General features: G+C 45.7%; 1 protein-coding gene across 1 annotated transcript; it reads left to right on the forward strand.

The window, feature by feature from the left end:
- Positions 1-1,439: 1,439 nt before the first annotated feature.
- On the forward strand, positions 1,440-18,779 carry LOC149458582 (uncharacterized). Its single transcript, XM_089681999.1, has 7 exons — positions 1,440-1,674; positions 4,428-4,468; positions 8,785-8,909; positions 11,299-11,426; positions 14,301-14,364; positions 15,901-16,086; positions 18,286-18,779. Exons 2-7 carry the CDS (start codon positions 4,459-4,461, stop codon positions 18,394-18,396), a joined length of 624 nt encoding a protein of 207 aa, XP_089538125.1. The 5' UTR covers positions 1,440-1,674; positions 4,428-4,458; the 3' UTR covers positions 18,397-18,779.
- The last annotated feature ends 3,136 nt before the right edge of the window (positions 18,780-21,915 follow it).

Here is a 21,915-nt window from a genome sequence, read left to right on the forward strand (position 1 = left end):
TCCTTTGAACATTCGGTGAATGGGCGAATGTTGTTCAAAAATTGTCTAACATTCGAGTTTAAAATGAAGGTCATTTCTGAACAATAACCACATCCACTGGCTAAAAATTTGTTTGATCGAGAAGAGTTTTCCTTCCTGCCCCTTCGAATTTTCCCATCACTGCTGTCGAAAACGAACATCGATTTGACCCCAATAACGATTAGAAAATCAAGCGAATTTTCTTGAAATGAAAATTTCTCTAACACAAATCTATACGTGTATGGCCAGTTTAACTGGCTGGATCGCCAGATGAGAATAGAAGAATGGAAACCTAAAAAAGAAAACGAATGCAGCCATCACATCTAAAGCTGGCCATACACATGCAGATTTTAAGACAAGAATATTCGTACGAAAATCCTTTGAACATTCGGTGAATGGACGAATGTCGTTCAAAAATTGTCTTTTGCTTTTAACATCCGACTTTAACATTCTTTAACCTCTTCAAACCGGCCGAACGCAAATATGCGGCCCCCCCAGCATCTGGGCCTAGACGCCGAGCGGCCACACATTTGGGTTCTATTGAAAAAAGAAAATATGTGCTGAGAGCGCGCGCCCTGCACACATGTCCGGTACTCACGGAAAGGTCCCAATCTCCTCTTTTGATCGGGACCTTTCCCGATCATGTGACTGCCGTGACAGTGTGTCACAGCAGTCACATGACCCGAAACCCCACCCCGCCTCCCGGCTTCTGAAATCCTTAAAGGGCCGGGAGGCGCTGGTGCCAAGGGGTTAAAAAAGAAAACTAATGCGGCCATCACATCTAAGAATCAGTGAGCTGAAATATAAGAAATGCTTTTGGGTTTAAGGGCCGATTCACACTATAGAAATGCAGTTCAGATACGTTTCAGCATGCGCGTTTTTGACGCATTCCAGTGCATTTTTTATGCTTTCCGGTTTATTTTTCTCCTCTCATTTTCTTTAATTTAAATAGGGACATGTACATTCCGGTGCGTTTTGGTGCGTACCGGAATGTTTTTGATGCGTTCCAGTACAGCTCTGTGCAGATAAAATGCAGCCTGTTCTACTTTTCATTCTGCATCCGGAACGCACCGGTACTGCAAGCACTGATGTGATCTATGACATTGACAACCAGATCACCTACTTTCTGTGCGTTTTGGATGCAGAAAAAAGCAACTGAAACGCATGTCGTGTGAACTGGCCCTAATGCCGCTTTCACTGCTGTATCCAGAGGTTGTGTCCTTCTATATACTTCAGGATGTTACATTGTAACCACCTGCTGATGCCTTTCGCAGCCAAGAGATTGGTTAACCATTTCCCTGCCAAATGACAGGTTTACAGCCATTGTGGATATGATCCTATGGAGGCTGCAGTTCTGCTAATCACAGGTTTGCGTACAATGAACTCCTCCGGCACCCGTGTCCCCTCTGTGGGAGTCCCCGGACCAGCCCTGCCACTTGGCGGGCCTATTGTCCGGAGGATTTCGGTTTCCCATAGAAGCAGGAGGTCACATGATGCAAACAGTCCTCCGGAGAGCGAGGAGAGCGAGGAGAGAGATAGAGTTACAGCCGACAACTTTTCATTTATTTCATCTCCTAAGAGATCCTTCCATCGCTGCGCTTCCATCATCACGCCGTTCCAGTAATCAGAGCGAGAATTCCCGGGGCCGGGACAAAGGTGAGTGCGAGCCGAACTTCCAGGGCTGAACACATACCTCTGCGCTTTACTGAGAATGGGGCCCCAATGTTTTCAGGACAAGGGCCACATGGTATGTTTTATAAATATTTGGGGAGCAAAAAATCAGTTATAATAATATATGAATGAGTCCTCTTCTACATCAGGGTCCCCATCAGAGTCCCTCCTTACATCAGGGTCCCCATCAAAATACCCCTTACATCAGAGTCCCCCCTTACATCGGGGTCCCCATCAGAACTCCCCTTATATCAGGGTCTCCATTACAGTCCCCCTTATATCAGATTCCACCCGTACATCAGGGTCCATATCAGAGACCCCCTTTACATCAGGGTCCCCATCAGAATACCCCTTACATCAGAGTCCCCCCTTACATTGGGGTCCCCATCAGAATTCCCCTTATATCAGAGTCTCCATTACAGTCCCCCTTATATCAGATTCCCCCCGTACATCAGGGTCCATATCAGAGACCCCCCTTACATCAGGGTCCCCATCAAAATACCCCTTACATCGGGGTCCCCATCAGAATTCCCCTTATATCAGGGTCTCCATTACAGTCCCCCTTATATCAGATTCCCCCGTACATCAGGGTCCATATCAGAGACCCCCCCTTACATCAGGGTCCCCATCAGAATACCCCTTACATCAGAGTCCTCCCTTACATCGGGGTCCCCATCAGAATTCCAATTATATCAGGGTCTCCATAACAGGCCTTCTTATATCAGATTACCCCCATACATCAGGGTCCATATCAGAGTCCCCCCTTACATCAGGGTCTCCATCAGACTCCCTATTACATCAGCATCAGGGTCCCAACATCTATGAACTATCATTTTGATCTTTTTATTCAAATCCATTCAAGCTGAACTTGAGTCTAAATTGATAGGAAGGGAAGTTATGGCTATTCGGTTTCTTGCAGATTTGACCATTTTGATTGAATTGCAGATCAACTGGATAAAAAAATCAAATCACGTGTGGCCACAAGACATACAGCGGAAAAAATAATGATTTGATTCCCTGTAGATTTTGTACATTTTCCCCACTTACAGAGAAATGAAGGGTCTATAATTTTTTATCATAGATGAATTCTAAATGATAAAGACAGAATATCAACCAAAAATCCAGAAAAACACGATACAAATGTCATAAATGGAGTTGCAGTTCAGTGAGTAAAATAAGTATTTGATCCCCTACCAGCCAACAATAATTCTGGCTCCCACAGACTGGCGATGTGCCCATGTGGTACACAGATTAGTCCTGACAATTCAAGAATGAGCTCCTAATGAGAACACATTATGTGTATAAAATACACTTGTCAACAGAATCTCATTCTTCCATTCAAACCTCACCATCACCATAGGCAAGACCAAAGAGCTCTCAAAGGACGTCAGGGACAAGATTGTGGACCTGCACAAGACTGGAATGGGCTACAAGACCATCAGCAAGAAGGCGACAACAGTTGGAGCGATTATTCGCAAATGGAAGAAATAAAAAATAATCATCAATCGACTCGGTCTGGAGCTCCATGCAAGATTTTGCCTCATGGGGTAAGGACGATCATGAGAAATGTAGGGGATCAGCCCAGAACTACACAGGAGGAGCTTGTGAATGATCTCAAGGCAGTTGGGACCACAGTCACAAAACAAACCATTGGTAACACCATACACCACCATGGATTGAAATCCTGCAGCACCCGCAAGGTCCTCCTCCTCAAGAAGGCACATGTACAGGCCCGTCTGAAGTTTTCCAATGAACATATAAATGACTCTCAGAGGATTTGGAGAAAGTTCTGTGGTCAGATAAGACCAACATTGAGCTCTTTGGCATTAACTCAACTTGCTGTGTTTGGAGGAAGAAAATGTTGACTATGACCCTAAGAGCACCATCCCTACAGTCAAGTATGGAGGTAGAAAAATTATTCTTTAGGCTGTTTCTCTGCTTAAAGGTACAGGCCAACTTTGACGCATTGAGGGGCAATGGATGGGGCCATGTATTGTAAAATCTTGGATGAGAACCTTCTTCCCTGAAGATAGGTCGTGGATGGGTGTTCCAGCATGATAATGACCTAAAGCATACCGCCAAGGCAACAAAGGAGTGGCTCAAGAAGAAGCACATTAAGGTCATGGAGTGGCCTAGCCAGTCTCCAGACCTTAATCCTATAGAAAATTTATGGAGGGAGCTGAAACTTTGAGCTGAGAAACCATAGCCAAGAAACCTTAAGGATTTAGAGAAGATTTGTAAAGAAGAGTGGACCAAAATCCCCCCTGGAGATGTGTGCAAACCTGGTAACCAACTACAAGAAACGTCCTACCTCTGTGCTGGCCAACAAGGGTTTCTCCACCAAGTACTAAGTCATGTGTTGCTTGGGGATCAACGACTGATTTTACTTACTGAACTGCAACTCAATTTATAACATTTGTATTGTGAGTTTTTCTGGATTTTTGGTTGTTATTCTGTCGCTATCACTTAAAATTCACCCATGATAAAAATGATAGACCCTTTATTTCTCTGTAAGTGGGCAGACTTACAAAATCTGCCGGGGATCAAATAATAATTTTCCCCACAGTATAAGATGCCAGGGGCTGACCTACCCCACCAGGCTCCACCTATAACTAATATATCACTTTTGGGAAGACGATCGTCCGTTGTCCTGACATTCCTTGGCATTGGGTGATTAGACATCAGAACGATGCCGGAATGGCTTGTTATTAACATTACCAATGTCCCTGTCATTGCAGGTCATCAACTGACCCCCGGCAAGGCCAAACAATGAGCCTGAGTAAGTAGGCAACCCGTCCATTGTTCAGTCCAGTGTATTTCTAATATATCTGAAGGCATTTTTTTTGTACGTTTTGGACAGAGGGGAGAGGGATTCCAACCAGGGACGGACTGACCATTTGGAAACTCGGACACTGCCTGAGGGCCCGGGGTCAGTAGGGGGCCCCATGAGATGCCCCTTGTACTTTTTTCATATGCTTTTTTGAGTTTGGGCAAGGACACAGGGGCCCCATGATCCCCTATTGCCCGGGGGCCCCATGAGTTGTCAGTCTGCCTATGATTCGAACCCCTACAAGTGTTTATTGCTGTCTGTGTCCCCATTAGGGAGATTCACCCTCTCTATATGTCCTGGTGACTGTTATCATTAAAAGTGAAAGAAAATCCCAAATTTTGGATTGTCACCAGAACAGGAATAGAGGGGAAATCTTCCAATGGGGACACTAGTTCTGGCGATTTCCTCACTTTGGAGGGATTCCTCTCACTTCCTGTTCTGTCTCTCCAATCTAAGCATTGAAAGTGTGCTCTCTGTAACTTACAGTTGTGATGAGATAGTGATAACTCCAACTCGAAAAAAAAATCGGCCGATTTTCGCACCATTAGTGGGTTAATTGGTCGGCGTTTTGGCACATTTTTTTTATCGGTAAAGTTGGAAAATTTGTGGCCGATTTTGACGATCGCCCGATTTTCCAGGCAATGATGGGCAAATCAGCCGATCGTTTTACCGATAAAAAATCTGCACATGAGCCGTGACCTGCAAGAAGAAGAAAAAGAAGAATTCCAGTCCGCTACTATATTTTATATGAAAAGTCTTGCGATTGCAACAATGTATCCATTTGTATCCGAATAAAACCATCTGTATCCGAAATGGATACAAATGGATACATTGTTGCAACCTTGTTGCAAGACTTTTTCATGTAAAATATAATAGCGGAGCTCTGTGCAGGGACAGAAGTAAAAATGCCGGGACGAAAAAATCGGCTGATTTTTTTTTTTGTCGTTGGTGGTAACTTCAGCCGATTGAACTACCAATTTTTCGTTTTTTTTTTTTAAAACGGCCGATTTTCAAAACGTCTATAGCCTTCATTAGTTGAATAACACAGGCAGTGACTGGATCCAAAAGACACCTTGTAGATCTTGTGGCTTACTGGGAAAAGGGGTGGAGTTATCTATACAGCATGAACTAAACCAGAGGAAAGGGAGGAGCAGAGACAAAATACAAAGAACACTTAAAGGCATATGACAGTCATGTGAAACATGACACTTCCTGTTTGGCTCTGGGACAGGAAGTGAAGAGAAATCTCCCCAATAGGACACAGATGGCCATATAACTGACAGGGGTTATAACCCTCCCTTACTCTATTCCAAAAGAAAAAAAAATGTTTTCCCTTTCAGTGCATAATAAGGATTTGCAACCTTTTGGTCTGTTAATTATTCCATGAAAACTGTTTTGTTATATATGTTCAATAAATGCAAAAGATGAATTGATCCCGCCAGAAAGATGGTGCTTGAAGCTTCCTGTGTGCTGCACTGAGATGCAAAGCAGTGTTATCAGCCCCGCACAGTTCACTTTGTAGACTACAAAACACCTCCCCTGTGTTAGAACAATGAGGAGAGGGGGCGGTGTTCTGTAGTTCATGTCAGAAGCAAGGGTGACAACTCTCCATAGGTGCAGAACAGTGATCGAGCGTTGTCACCCTAGGACAGGAAGATAGGATCACCAGGTGAAAATATAGGGAACAAAGTGTGATTCCACAGTGTGAAAAGTGATCATTGCCCATTTTAGCTGTGTAAAAAAATACAAAAAACAAATCTCACAGCCTAGGTTTAAATGTGTATCTATACCCACCGCTCCTTCCAACAGCAATCCATATTGAGATCGCTTTTCAGAGGTGATTGACAGATGCTGAAGAGGTATTGTGACACCTCCTCACTGCTTTTATTTTTTAACCCCATTTTTGCTGAATAAACACTCCACAGCTACATGCATTGCACACAGTTGCAGGGCGTTTGCAGCACTTTCCCATTTGCTTTGGTGGGAATGAGCTGCGCTTGGTGGGCTTGCCGCCCGCAGATCACATTATGTTGGATAGTTTTTGCTGCAGATGTGAATCTTCACTACAACTTCAAGGCTTGTAAACACCCACATTCACTACCATTGCAGCTCAAAGTGTTACTAAACCCAGGACCCTGCATTCACTATATCCGCTCTCCCCGGACCCTGCATTCACTATATCCGCTCTCCCCGGACCCCGCATTCACTATATCCGCTCTCCCCGGACCCTGCATTCACTATATCTGGTCTCCCCGGACCCTGCATTCACTATATCTGGTCTCCCCGGACCCTGCATTCACTATATCCAGTCTCCCCGGACCCTGCATTCACTATATCCAGTCTCCCAGGACCCTGCATCCACTATATCTGGTCTCCCCGGACCCTGCATCCACTATATCTGGTCTCCCCGGACCCTGCATCCACTATATCCGCTCTCCCCGGACCCTGCATTCACTATATCTGGTCTCCCCGGACCCCGCATTCACTATATCCAGTCTCCCAGAACCCCGCATTCACTATATCCAGTCTCCCAGGACCCTGCATCCACTATATCCGCTCTCCCCGGACCCTGCATTCACTATATCCAGTCTCCCCGGACCCCGCATTCACTATATCCAGTCTCCCAGGACCCTGCATCCACTATATCTGGTCTCCCCGGACCCTGCATCCACTATATCCGCCCTCCCCGGACCCTGCATTCACTATATCTGGTCTCCCCTGACCCTGCATTCACTATATCTGCTCTCCCAGGACCCTGCATTCACTATATCTCGTCTCCCCGGACCCTGCACTCACTATATCTGCTCTCCCAGGACCCTGCATTTACTATATCTGGTCTCCCTGGACCCTGCATTCACTATATCCGCTCTCCCCGGACCCCGCATTCACTATATCCGCTCTCCCCGGACCCTGCATTCACTATATCTGGTCTCCCAGGACCCTGCATTCACTATATCTGGTCTCCCTGGACCCTGCATTCACTATATTCTGTCTCCCCGGACCCTGCATTCACTATATCCGGTATCCCCGGACCCAGCATTCACTATATCCGGTATCCCCGGACCCTGCATTCACTATATCCGGTCTCCCCGGACCCTGCATTCACTATATCCGGTATCCCCGGACCCTGCATTCACTATATCTGGTCTCCCCGGACCCTGCATTCACTATATCCGCTCTCCCTGGACCTTGAATTCACTATATCTGGTCTACCTGGACCCTGCATTCACTATATCTGGTCTCCCTGCACCCTGCATTCACTATATCCGCTCTCCCCGGACCCTGCATTCACTATATCTGGTCTCCCCGGACCCTGCATTCACTATATCTGCTCTCCCCGGACCCTGCATTCACTATATCTGCTCTCCCCGGACCCTGCATTCACTATATCTGGTCTCCCTGGACCTTGCATTCACTATATCTGGTCTCCCCGGACCCTGCATTCACTATATCTAGTCTCCCCGGACTAGGAGGATGCAGAACCCCTGACCTCTGTCTGGACAGCGCTGATTGGCCCTGTGCTCATCACATGCACTCTCCCAAGGAAAAAAAAAACCTCTCTAGCAATACACACCAAACTGAGCATGCGCAGCTTTCTCCCAAGGCTCTGTTCTATCAGCAGATGGATTGGGGACAGTAGAAGGGGAGGATCAGAGAAGACAGGATCAAAAAGCCTTTTTACACAATGCAGAGGATTAACCCCTTAGGTTCCACAGTGAGTATAACAAGCATGCTTTACTGTATATACAGACTGATTGTATTGTTGTGTGTTTAGTAACACTTTAAGTGGGGGAACTAAAAACGTGGCCCAGCCTCTCATTTTTAATGTCTCACTACCGCTAGTCTAAACGAGGCCACATAATGTTTGAGGAGCGATTTGAGCGCCCCCTGTGCAGCATGTTCAAAAGGCGTATTAATGTTATTGGTGTGTTAATGCATGTTAAAGGTTGCTTTAGAATTCATTGTCTGTGTGAAAGAGCCTTGAAGGCTTCTTCACACTAGTGGTTGGGGGCAGTAAAACCCTGAGGTTGAGCCATGTTTTTACTGACAGCAACTGCTACTCCCTTTATTCAAGCAAATGGGGCAGTTCAAGGAGTTGAAGCAAGCCGCCTCCTCCCCGCCTGTCAAATGCTCTCTGAAGGATCCGAATGCCAATCACTCTTCAGAAAGCAAAGCTATTGTGAACAGGTCCCACAGTAAATTCTATATGTAAGCATCTAGAAGGACGTCATTTATCAAAGTGTTGGTCTCCAACTTTTCTCCAGAAGGGGTGTCGTTGCCAAGTACGCCAATCGTCACCTGGGGAGATTTCTGCACTCCTAAAAGAAAATGTTCGATCACCCCCCTGTGCCTGCCCGCCGTGCCAGTATCACATACCACCAGCCTGGTAGTAAGTATGAACTTAATACTCTGTTATATGGACCCCCCCAATATGCATCAATGGAACCCCCTTGGTGTAGATGGAAAACTTTTTTTAATGGGAAACTATAATGCATCCTCTATGGTTAAGCCCATTGGGTGAAACATGTCAGAGGGGTAATCCTAGGGGGTGGGACCATGTGCTGAAGATTGTCAGCTGAATAAAGTTTTGCAGCTTTTCCTTTGGATTATACTGGAGAACTATAACGGCTTTAAAGTGACCCTGTCACCAGAGCATGTACAGTATTTCAACAATAATCTCCCCCTAGGCTTCCATGTGCTTTTCTTGTATTTTTTGCATGTTATTTATCTGTAAAAGCCTCCCACATGTAGACATCTAAAGGCCCGAGATAGATGATGGGTGCCGCTATATCGGATGTGATGTCACCAGCCCCAGCAGATTCAGATCTGTCAGTTAAGTCACCCTCTATTGTATTGTATTGTAAAAGTTTATGTAGAAAAGTGAAGAAAGGGCTGGAGGAGCTGGGCCAGCACAGACAGTAATTAGACACTGCCAGAAAAGGAAGTGCCAGGAGGGAGTGCCAAAACATTATTTAACATACTTGATTGATAGGGTCTCTTTATAGCTCAACTTTAGTTTCATAATCTTTATCTACCTATAATAATGGATGCAGCCCTCATACAATGCACCTCAGCTCCTCACTGTATGAAAATGATTCATTCACCGGCACTATTCAGTGTCCTCTGGGCTGTGTGACACCCATCCTAACCTATCCCCTTGCATGGATATCTTAAACACACCCCCTGTAAGCAGGGGCACCCCCCCCAAAAAAAAATAAAATAAAACTTCTCCTATAGTTCTAATTTACCTCTCCTAGCACACATCCTTTTTCCCCTCAACTTTTCCATCCGAGCACAAATCCTATCCCCAAATCCCCCCTCCTCGCATATATCCCTCTAAATCCCCCCTCCTCGCATAGATCACTCTATATCCCCCCTCCTAGCATAAATCCCTCTAAATCCCCCCCCCCTAGCATAAATCCCTCTGAAAGCCCCCTCCTCGCATAAATTCCTCTAAATCCCCCTCCCCCAGCATAAATCCCTCTAAATCCACCTTCCTAGCATAAATCCCTCTAAATGCCCCCGCCCCCCTCAGCATAAATCCTTCTAAATCCCCCCTCCTAGCATAAATCCTTCTAAATCCCCCTCCCCCATCATAAATCCCTCTAAATCCCCTTCACCGGCATAAATCCATCTAAATCCCCCTTCTAACATATGTCCCTCTAAATCCCCCCTCCTAGCATAAATCTCTCTAAATGCCCCCCCCTCAGCATAAATCCCTCTAAATGCCCCCTCCTAGCATACATCCCTCTAAATCTCTCCCCCCCCCCCAGCAAAAATCCCTCTAAATCCCCCCTCCTAGCATAAATCCCTCTAAATGCCCCCCTCCTAGCATAAATCCCTCTAAATGCCCCCCCCAGCATAAATTCCTCTAAATGCCCCCTCCTAGCATACATACCTCTAAATGCCCCCTCCTAGCATACATCCCTCTAAATCTCTCCCCGCCAGCAAAAATCCCTCTAAATCCCCCCTCCTAGCATAAATCCCTCTAAATCCCTCCTCCTAGCACAACCCTGTCCATATTACCCTTGCCAGCACAAATCCCCCCTCCCAATCCCCTCTCCTAGCACAAATTCCCTCCAATCCCCCTTCCCAGCACCAATCCTCTTCAATCCCCCACCTAGGACAAATTCCCCCAACCACCCTCCCCTAGCTAAAACCTCTCCAAATTATCCTTCCCACCACCTTACCCAAATCCCCCCTCCCTTTAGCAAAATCCTATGGGGGGCATAGCCCACCCCAGCGCCCCCTAGATCAGATCCGACCGCGGCAGAGAGTAGGCAAACCGGCGGCCTTGGCAGAGAGTAGGGAAACCAGCGGCAGTGCCGGAGAGTAGGGAAACCAGGCAGTAGTTGCCTAGTTCACCTAGTGGTAGCACCGGCCCTGCCTGTAGGTGAGACCATGCATTGCAAGCAGAGGATTTCTGCTTTTTTGGACCCTGAAACCATGATTCTAGGAAGCTCAATGACTATTGCGACATGTTTGCCCTGAATGGCCACAAGTATCACTAGCATGTAATAAGTGGTTGTCATTACTCCACATCCACAGCCCAACCAACATTAGGATCCTTACAGTGCCTGGATGGTCACATACTTGCAACCTTTTAAAGCTTTGAAGGGGCTGGGCTTGTAAACATTTGCATGCTGAAGCTGGACCTTCATTTTTGTATTAGTTCAGAATTTTTAAAACTAATTTTTATCTATTTGTTGAAGAATGCGTACAATGTTTTATTACATGAAATAAGGTACTTTGACTCAGATACGTTTGTTTTGCTCCAGTTCCCTCCTCGTCTGAACCCCCTCCATCCCCCGGGTCTGAAGAGGAGGACGGTGAGCCTGGAGACAGTGCCCGTCCACCAGCACAATCACCAGAGGGTCCTATGCATGCAGCAAAGAGAATATAGCCGGTGAGTACCTAACCAAATCACCATGGCAACAGAATTATACTGTAGATACCTAGGGAAACTCCTCATGTATGAGTGTTTCTGTGTTGCCCATAGCATCTTATCAGACTAGGGTTGCCACCAATTTCTTTGGAAAATGAGGGCCAATGGGTGGAGTAGGGGACTGAGAAGTTGGCAAAGTGGAGGCAAGGCCAACAACACATAGCGTGCTGCACCAAACGGTATGTTATGGGTTGAAGGACACTAAGATCTGCACTGGAAGATGAAATCACCCACTCTTTGGCATCAAAAGGGTGTCCCCTCTTCACATTAGAGCTCCGTCCTGCACATCTGAAGCCTTCTCTTCACATCCTTCACCACTGCTGCATGAACGTTGGCTATCTGTGTTCTAAAACCAAGGACACTAAGCCAATGGTTCTCCAACAAGGGGCACACTGTCCCTGGAGAGCCAAGAACCACTGTGCTGAGCACCAGGGACAACCTGCATCCTGGCAATCAATGATTCTAGGCAGCGGGAACTACCTGTATCCTAGGCCAACAACCAATATAGGGCAAACTGTGTCCTATATTGAATCAGTACAGGATGGAACATTTTAGTTTGAAATGAAGGCCAATCCCATAATATACAGGGTAGGTGGCAATCCTGTATCCGATGCTCCCTATCATTTCCTGCACTGTAACCATGAGAAGGGAACTCAGACTAGGTTCAGACACTTCCTGTTGACAAATTACATTCCAAGGCAAATGGAATGACCATCGCGGTCTACCACCAGCACTCAGGAAGTCATTGGCATTGATAGTTGGTAGCAGCTTCATGTAACTGACCATTTATGCAATCAAAAGCTTCCTGAATGTGAATAAAATTGATTTGCATTTGATTGGCCAACATAACACTTCAATAAACCCTTAAAACCTGTACTCCCTCTCCTCCTGCCGCGGCTGATCTGACAACAGCTTGGAAGGAGAAGGTCGCTTCATTAATGAGAGCTTGTCTTAGCTCTAAGCACTTTCCTGAGATAAGCAACAGCTAAAGGAATGAAGATGGAGGTGGGGTGGGGGGTGTCAGCCACTACATTCCTCTTGCTGTTGCTTGTACTTGGAGCAAAGACAAGTTGTGGATATGAAGTGTCCATCTCTTTCCTAGCTGTTGTCATACTGGCCGCGGCAGAAGGGCAGGGAGTGTAGGTTTTAAGGGCTGTTTTAAGGGTTTGTTGAAGTGTTACGTTGGCCAAACAAATGCAATTCTTTTTGTTTTGTTTTTTTGTTTGTTTGTTTTTGTCAAATTCAACACGGGACAAAAGTACTACATGTTCTTTGTCCCAGGGTGGACAGAACAGTAAAAAATATAAATGATAGTTCTTACATAAGAGCATACATAGAGCAACACAACAATATACACTGTTGACTGCAGAGGAATTCCTGGGTCCTGCACTTCCGTGTGCCCTAAAAGGTAAGGGGGACTCAGATGTAAGGGGTGCTCTGCGGACTCTGATGTAAGGGGGGCTTTAGGAACCCTAATTTAAGGAAGAATGCTGGGAAATCTGATGTAAGTGGGGGCTTTGGTGAGCAGAAACCCCCGTACTTCAGTGTTCTCCTTTATAAGAAAGTCCATAGTGTCCCCCCTTAAAAAAAATAAATAAATTGCCATGCGTTGCTAAAGTGTTTAGGTTTGGCTTCAAGAAAAGGTTGCAGCCCTAGCGGAGGAGGGGTAAAAATGAAAGAGCAGTACAGTTTTTCACAAAGCACCTGCACCACCCTCCTAGGTAGCTAGGGAGAGCCAGAGCTCTAATTTTCGGTTAGGAAGGCTGAGTAGCAGCCCAGGTGTAATAGTCAGAGGGGTCAAATTCCAGTCAGGAGCTGAGAGGCTCAGCAGATCAGCTCTCTGGGATTTTCCCCTGCGCTAGAGCTTTGGAGAATGTTCCAGAAGCAGTGGGAGGGTGGGAGGAGTGGCTGGTTTGCACTCTCAAGGGATCCTGGCCAATCCCCAACAGGAGGCTTGGCTTGGGGCCAGGACAGCCCAAAGAGTGAGTGAGCATGCTCAGTGACAGGAGAGGACAAGAGGAGAGGGGAGAGTTCAGGTAGTAGTTGGAGAAGTGAGGCTGATGAGCAGGAGCCTGGGAGGGAGTCGAGATGGGAAGAGATTCACCTACAGGCAGATAAGCTTGGAAGGAGGAAAGCTGGGGACTGGACTGGCTCCCAGAGCGAGGACCACCTATTCAACAGGAAAGGAGAGGCACAGCAGAAGACTTGAGAGCAACCACCGACCCAGCTACTCATAGGAGAAGAACTGAGTGAGTAGACCTGCACCCCCTGGGCCAGTAAGGGGAAGGAGCACCTCAGTGGGAAACTGGCTTACCTTACTACCTGGGACTGTCATTCATTTACAGTGGCAGATACTGGATCCCCTGCCCAGGGATTCACCCAGAACAGCTTGATTAGGATAATCTGGGGTCTAGGGTGGTACTTCAGGAGATACTGGCTAGCTCTCCAAAAGATCATTTTTGCTGCAAAAGAGACTTGTACATAGTTCAGTTGCCATTACCCTTCGGCATCCCATACACCCCTTACCCCATCCAAGTTCTAATTCCCCTAATAAAATCCAAAAACTAAGCTCAAGGACTGGTTACTGTCTCTTGGATGTAAGTCTGTGTGGAAAATGCGTGTTGCCTGGCTGTGCAGGACTATTGGGGGACCCAAACTTCAGCGACTCCTAAGGGGGTAGTGCTACACACCAACAGCAGAAGCCTATGGGACAAAAAAAAGTGAGGCTGGAACTCTGCTTTAAATAAGTGTAAAATCTCCTGTTCCATTTTACACTCGGGGATTAAAGAGAAGACAATTCAGCAGAATCATATAACCAGTTCTTTATTTTCTCAGGTTCCACACGGGCTGGAGGCGGCCATTTTTCGGCACAGCACTAGAAAGAGAGGAATACAGGCAAGTAATATCTAGCTTTTGATATTAAGACTTCTCCCGACGTTCTCATTTTTGGGATATCCTTTCATTTTCCATTTGGCACTCTACAACCCTGGAAAATGTAAAAACTTCACTTTTACCCCCTTCCTGTCCAGGCCAATTTTCAGCTTTCAGTGCTATCACACTTTGAATGACAATTGCGCGGTCATGCAACACAACAATTTTTTAGCATTTTTTTTGAGACAGATAAAACTTTATTTTGGTGGTATTTAATTCACCACTGAGATTTTTATTTTTTTTTGCTATATGAATGAAAAAATCCCAAAATTTTGAAAAAAAAAGTGTTTTTCTTATACAATTTTGCAAATAAATAATCTTTCTTCAGAAATCTTGGCCAAAATGTATTCAGTTATCTTTTTAGTAAAAAAAAAATAACCCAAATTAGTTTATAACCAAAAATTATAATTTTTCAAAAATTATTATTTGTTTTTTTTTTTTCATACCATCACCCTAGCAGTACAGTGTCATCATAGTGACAGTGCACTACTTGTGGGGGGTGATGAAGATTTTTTTTTTACACTGATTGCTTTTACACCCATAAACGCTGTAAAAGCAATCATTTCTCTTTGTCTCTGGCTGCATTCTTGCAGCCATTGAGAAATACTGTGTGAGCTGTGATTGGTCACAGCTTGTCACATGGTACCATGTGACCTCTGTGATCATTCACAGATTTCACACCTAGTAAGCAATGATGTCAGGAAGTGACATCTTGCTTACTACTCATGTGATCACTGATTGGCTAATCAGTGATCACATGATCGGGACCTCACACAGAGGTCCCATACAACGAACAGTGTTCCACTGTGTCCTCCGGACACAGCGAGTACCGGATCGCGGTGCTGCACGCTCCCAGGGAGCGCGCACAAGCAGGGAGCGGGGAGGCCGTTTATAAACAGCCACTCACCTCTGCACTGGTCACGTGCATCCGAAGTGGTTAATGTGACTGTGGTCTTGTCTAGGGGTGAGTCGCTTACCTTTATGTAAATACTGACTTTTGGAGAAGTCAATACTCAAGGGGCAGCAGGGGTGGGCGCTCGAGGTAAGATTGACACCTACTGGTGCTTCCTGTGCAGTAAACCTGTTATGTTTCGTACAGGGGTGGACTGACAACTCATGGGGCCCCCGGGCAATACGGGATTATGGGGCCCCTGTGTCCTCACCCAAGAAAAAGCCAATGAAAGGTACCAGGGGCATCTCATGGGGCCCCCTACTGACCCCGGGCTCTCAGGCAGTGCCCGAGTGCTCGAATGGTCAGTCCGCCCCTGGTTTTGTACTATAGACAGAACAGGTTCATTTTAAAGAGAACCAGTCCTCTACTTTAACCCCTTCATGCCTAAGGGTAAAACAAATCTTAAAGCAAAGTGGTGTATGATGTGACAGAAATGCAGGGTGCCAATATTTTTGGCCATGACTGTATCTGAAAGATTTCCATCTCATTTCCATGACAGATGTTTGAGATGATTAAATAAACCATTTTCTTGATCATGTATTTTCCAGAAAGGAGACCAGACATATTCTGAAGAAGCAGATGAGTGACAAGTGGGCTATGGAGAGGGAGACCCTGGCCAGCCAGAGCAAGGAACTGGAGCTTCTCAAGGAAGCTGACCGGCTAGCCATTGTCCAGGACCTGGAGCAGGAACGTGCAAAAGCCTTATTCCTGAGAAGATACAGGGATGAGAATAAACGGGTGCGTCAATGATTTTATATTTCTGAGGGGTTTGTCACCAGTTGCTTTCAAAGTAGCTTATGCATGAAAATGTACTCATCTCTCTTTCCCTCCCTAAAGCCTAACGCCGGACAATTTTGTTTTTATTGATACCTCTGGAAGTGATTTTGCTGCAATACTGATCTTCAAACCAGAGCTGTCCTCCATAGTACTTCTTTTCCACATGATGTTCTCAGTATTTGCAGGTTGAATGACACCCAGTGTCATTCAGATTGGAGAATGAGGACATACCATGAGTGCAGGATGTCATAGACCGACCATCTGAGCATCACCTTCGTATCCTTCACTCACAATGGTCCTAACATTATCGTCGCTTTTGCATCATCGACTAACCAATGCCATGGAATGGGGGTCTCCAAACTGCATCCCACGGGCCAGATGCAGTCCTCTGCTTGCCTTTATCTGGCCTTTGAGGTACTGTTTCTCCCACTGATACTAGCATTGGCACTATTCTCCCTACTTACACCAATGATGAGGAACCATTTCTTCCACTGACACCAACAGTGAAGCATTATTCCTCCCATGAATACCAATGCTGGGGCACTATTCCTCTCACTGACACCAATGAAGGAGCACTATTCCTTGCACTGACACCAACGGTGGGGCACTTTTCCTCCTAAAAACTCCAACAGTGGGGTACTATTCCTTCCACTGACACCAATAATGGGGCACTATTCCTCCCACTAACAGTAACAATGGAGCTCTATTTCTCCCACTGATACCAACGATAGAGCTCTATTTCTCCCAGTGGCATTAACAGTGGGTCACTATTCCTCCCACTGACACCAATGCTGGGGCACTATTCCCCTCACCGACACCAACGGTGGGTCACTGTTCCCCTCACCGACACCAACGGTGGGGCACCGTTCCCCTCACCGACACCAACGGTGGGGCACCGTTCCCCTCACCGACACCAACGGTGGGGCACTGTTCCCCTCACTGACACCAACGGTGGGGCACTATTCCCCTCACTGACACCAACGGTGGGGCACTATTCATTCCACTGACACCAACAATGAGGCATTTTTCCCCTCACTGACACCATTTAATAAGGCACTATTCCTTCTACTGACACCAACGATGGGGCATTATTCCTCCAACTGACACTAACAAAGAAACACTATTCCTCATATAGACACCAATGATAGAGCTCTATTCCTCCCACTGATACCAATGGTGGGCCAATATTCCTCCCACTGATACCAACAATTATTATTATTATTACTACAAGTTTATATAGCGCCAAAGGGTTTGCTCAGCGCTGTACAATAGGGGGGGACAATACATGGCACAGTACAACAAAGACAGACAGCGTACGAGGGGTAAGAGGGCCCTACTCTTACGAGCTTACAATGGGGTACTAGTCCTCCCACTGATACCAATGATGGAACACTATTCCTCCCACTGATACCAACGATGGGGCACTATTCCTCCCACTGACGCCAACGATGGGGCACTATTCCTCCCACTGACACCAATGATGGGGCACTATTCCTCCCACTAACAACAACGATGGGGCACTATTCCTCCCACTGATACCAATGATGGGACACTATTCCTTGCACTGATACCAATGATGGGGCACTATTCCTCCCACTGACACCAATGATGGGGCACTATTCCTCCCACTAACAGCAACAATGGAGCACTATTCATCCTACTGACACCAATGATGGGGCTCTATTCCTCCCACTGACACCAATAGTGGGGTACTATTCCTCATACTGACGCCAATGATGGGGCACTTCTACTACTCCTACTGACCAAGGAAACTATGTATTTTTTTTTTTACTTCCAATGACCAACAAGCCTGAGGCATTGTTTATTCCCAATAATGCTGGGACATTTCTTCAGCCACTGGTCACAGTTTAAAGGACAATAATCTGGCCCTTTGTTAGAAAGATCTGAAGAGAAGGAGGATTCCAGTGACTGGTCTGAAGACATGTGGAAAAGTCCTAAAAGACAAAACAAAAAAAAAAGCATAATGTATATGCAGCAATCCTCCTGGGGGAAGGGGGGGAGGTAGGAGGGAACTGGAGATAGGTTTTGATATTTAGAATAAAAATGAATATAAGAGGTAATAAATCCCAACCACTTAGACCACTCAATAAATCAGCCTGAAGAATGTTGTGTATAAATGCTTTTCTTCAATATTTGCAGTTAATGGAAAACAGATGGCAAGAAAACCGGCTGACCCGATCCTTGGAGACGCTAAAGGAGAGAGAACTTCTACAATATAACCCAATTAACTGGAGCGGAACTCTGAAATAATACAAACTGGTCAGCAGCTAGCGTAGTACCAATGAACATTCTGAGATGTTTTAATGTGAATATTAAAAATGTTCCCAATATAAAAGAGACATTATTAAAAAATCTGCTTTAAAAGAGAGGACACGGCTTTATTCCAGGTATGAATATTGGACCAACGTGGACCAATGTACATATATATCATACTTATGGGATCCCTCTAGAACAGGGTTTCTCAACCAGGGTTCAATGGAACCCTTGGGTTTCTCTAGATGTTGCTAGAAGTTCCTTGAGCAATGAGCGATTTTTGCCTCTCAGATAAGTCCCCGCTGACACCATTGATTTTTTTAGCTCTCTGTAAGGGGTTATTCTTTCCAATGACCACAAGTGTAAGGAGCATTCTTCCCACTGACCATCACACTATTGTATCATAAGTTTTAGACATAGTCATTTTTAGCAGGGTTTCACTGAGACCAAAAAGTTATTTCAAGGGTTCCTCTGCAATGAAAAGGTTGAGAGAGGCTTCTCTAGAAGCTGAAAATCGCTACACACCACTACTCCACTGGCTTCCATGGGACCCATGCTGAACAGTTGCCCTGCTGCATTTTGAACACAGTAGGTTGGTCACTCGGCACATATGCTATTTACAGAATGCTTTTCATTTTCTCAATGAATGCAAAGATTTCTCTGAATGGACAAGGTGAAGCAGTAACGTCATGCACTCTCCACCTCATCGAATCAGAAAATGCTTTGCATTCACTGAGAAAATGGAAAGCATTCTCTGAATGGTGCCCTTGCCCAGCGGTCGACCTTCTGTGTTCAGAATTCAGTAGGGCAGCCACTCGGCACAGTACCTGGAAGCTAATGGAAATCAGTGGAGTAGAGGTGTCTACAATAGTGATTTCCAGCTTCTAGAGCAGCCTTTCTCAACCTTTTTCAATGCAGAGGAACCCTTGAAATAACTTTCTGGTCTCAGGGAACCCCTGATTGTCTACAACTCATGATAAACTAATATGATGGTCAGTGGGAATGCTCCTTATACGTGTGGTCATTGGGAAGAATTACCCCCTTACAGATAGCTAAAGATCAATGGCGTCAGTGAGAACTTGGGATACCTGTGGGATCCCTCTAGAGCAGTGGTCTCCAAACTCTGTCCCTTTTTCTTGCCATTATCTGGTGCTGGAGGCATTATTCCTGCCACAACAACGGAGCACAATTCCTGTCACTGACTCCAGCGATGGGGCATAATCCCTTCCACTGACAACAAAAATGGGGCACTATTCCTCCCACCAACACCAACTATTTCTACCCCTAAAACCAAAGATCGGGCATGGTTTAATCCCCCTGGTCACTGTCTACTCCCCTGAAGTCTGAAGGACAGTAAATTGGCTCCCCCTTAGAATGTTGGGAAACCCCTGCTCTAGAAGATGGAAATCGCTGTATAGACATTGGTTCAATCTGGACCAATGTAACAATATAAAATATCCATAAGGAGGATTCTTCTTCTTCAAAAAAAAGTACATTAAAAAGAAGTTATATTGGGGTTAAACTATTTAGTGGCATACGAAAATTACAGTTGAAATACATATGTGGAGACCAGGTCCTCGAATGCCACTGCAGTGGCAGCACAGCTGGTCAAAAACACCCCCCCAAGTCTGCTGATTGGACACTCAGGAAGTATCAGCTCAGTGGTCATCCCTCTGCTTAGAATGTTCCCCGTGTGAACAAACCCTTGATAGAGGAGCCTGGTGCTGTACAGACCATGAAAGATGGCTGATCTCTAGAATTTGGATAGTCAAGCCTATCTCAGAGCAATATATGGACCCAACTCCATCCCTTGCATGTACCCCTTGCTCCGTCCATTGACTGTGTGCCATTCACAGGTGCCTCTTTGAAGAGTGGGGGGGCCAGTGAAAAGACGGCAGGCCTATGAAAAGCCAAATGAGAGGGCAAATTTAGAATTTTTAGAAGCCTGGACAATTATAATCCAAGATATTCAAATACTTGTCCCAGTCATGACCAGTTCTCTATAAAGCACATCTCTCGCCGTTCTCAACCTATAATTGCTTTTATCACTGAATTTCTATCCAGAAGGATCTTCAACAGTATATTTTTTTTTTCTGATGAATAAAAAAAAAACCCTGAACTTTGTATAGCCAATAAAAAGATTCTTTTGACCTGGCTTGGTTGTATTCTAAAAGGAAGATTTAAATCAGTGCTGGAAAATGGCAGTTGATTCTGGTTATTGGGAGTTGTCCTAGACAGCTACTCCCTCAGTCTTCTAAATCAGGTTCCTTCACATCATTACATGTGGGCACATTTAAAGCGATACTAAACACACTGTTTAATTCACATGATCCATTTTCTTTATGTACTGTATATGGATGATGACACTGTAGTTATAAAAAAAAAATGAAATACCCTTTTTCATAATTGATATACAACTGTTTTATGCCCAGTGGTGTAGTGTGGGGAAGCAGCCGGGCGTTTGCCCCGAGCACAAAATGTAAAGGGGTGCAGAAATTAGTTCAGTGCTGTCCCAAGTCACACACTGGGACTGACCATCGTTTGATCATGGCGTCGGTTGCCCGGTGCTGTGCTGCTGCTGCCGCCACCCTCTCCACCCTGGTCTAGGTCTGGATTCCCCGCAGCACGTTCATTCGGGGCCCCACCGACTGCAGTTCCCCATTTCATCCGGCCCATGTGTAGGGAGGGGAGCTGGCTACTTTCTAGCAGTGGGGGAGGAGGCTGCACAGAGCTCACATTGGACCCCTTCACTAGTCCAATCCCAACCAGATCCTCAGAGAACATTTGGGTGGTGTGCGGGGGATGTGATCGGAACACTGCTTTCTCTCTCTTTTGAGCTCTCTCTTTCTCCCCTTCTCTACTTTTCTCTTTTTCTATGTCTCTTTTTCTCTTTATTTTTTTTTCTCTCTCTCGTTTTCATCTCGTTAGGGGGTGCTAATTACTTGCCTTGTCCTCGGCACTGACAATCAACACTACGCAACTGAATGTGACCCAGCCAGGGGCGAACTGACCATTTGGAAACTCGGGCACTGCCAGAGAGACCGGGGTCAGTAGGGGGCCCCATGAGATGCCCCTGGTACCTTTTTCATAGGCTTTTTTGAGTTTGGGCAAGGACACAGGGGCCCCATGATCCCCTATTGCCTGGGGGCCCCATGAGTTGTCAGTTCGCCCCTGGACCCAGCTCTTTTCCAGCCTGTCTGAAGGGAAACATCGGCGGGAGCTTCTAGTCCTCAGCTGCTGGTCACATGTTCAAAAACAAAAAAACAACAAACTAAAAAAAATTGGAATATAAAGTAAAAATACATAATTAACCACTTCCCTCCCGGCACTTATACCCCCTTTCTGCCCAGGCCGATTTTCATCGGTCGCATTTTGAATGAGGATTTCACAGTCATGCAACACTGTACCCATATGAAATTTTTATCATTTTTTTCACACAAATAGAGTTTTCTTTTGGTGGGATTTAATAGCCACTGGGTGTTTTATTTTTTGAGCTATGAACAAAAAAAATAGAGC

This window comes from Staurois parvus, unplaced genomic scaffold, assembly GCF_062004578.1.
Source record: "Staurois parvus isolate SC_StPar_1 unplaced genomic scaffold, SC_StPar_1.0 ptg000283l, whole genome shotgun sequence".
Lineage (NCBI taxonomy): Eukaryota > Metazoa > Chordata > Amphibia > Anura > Ranidae > Staurois > Staurois parvus.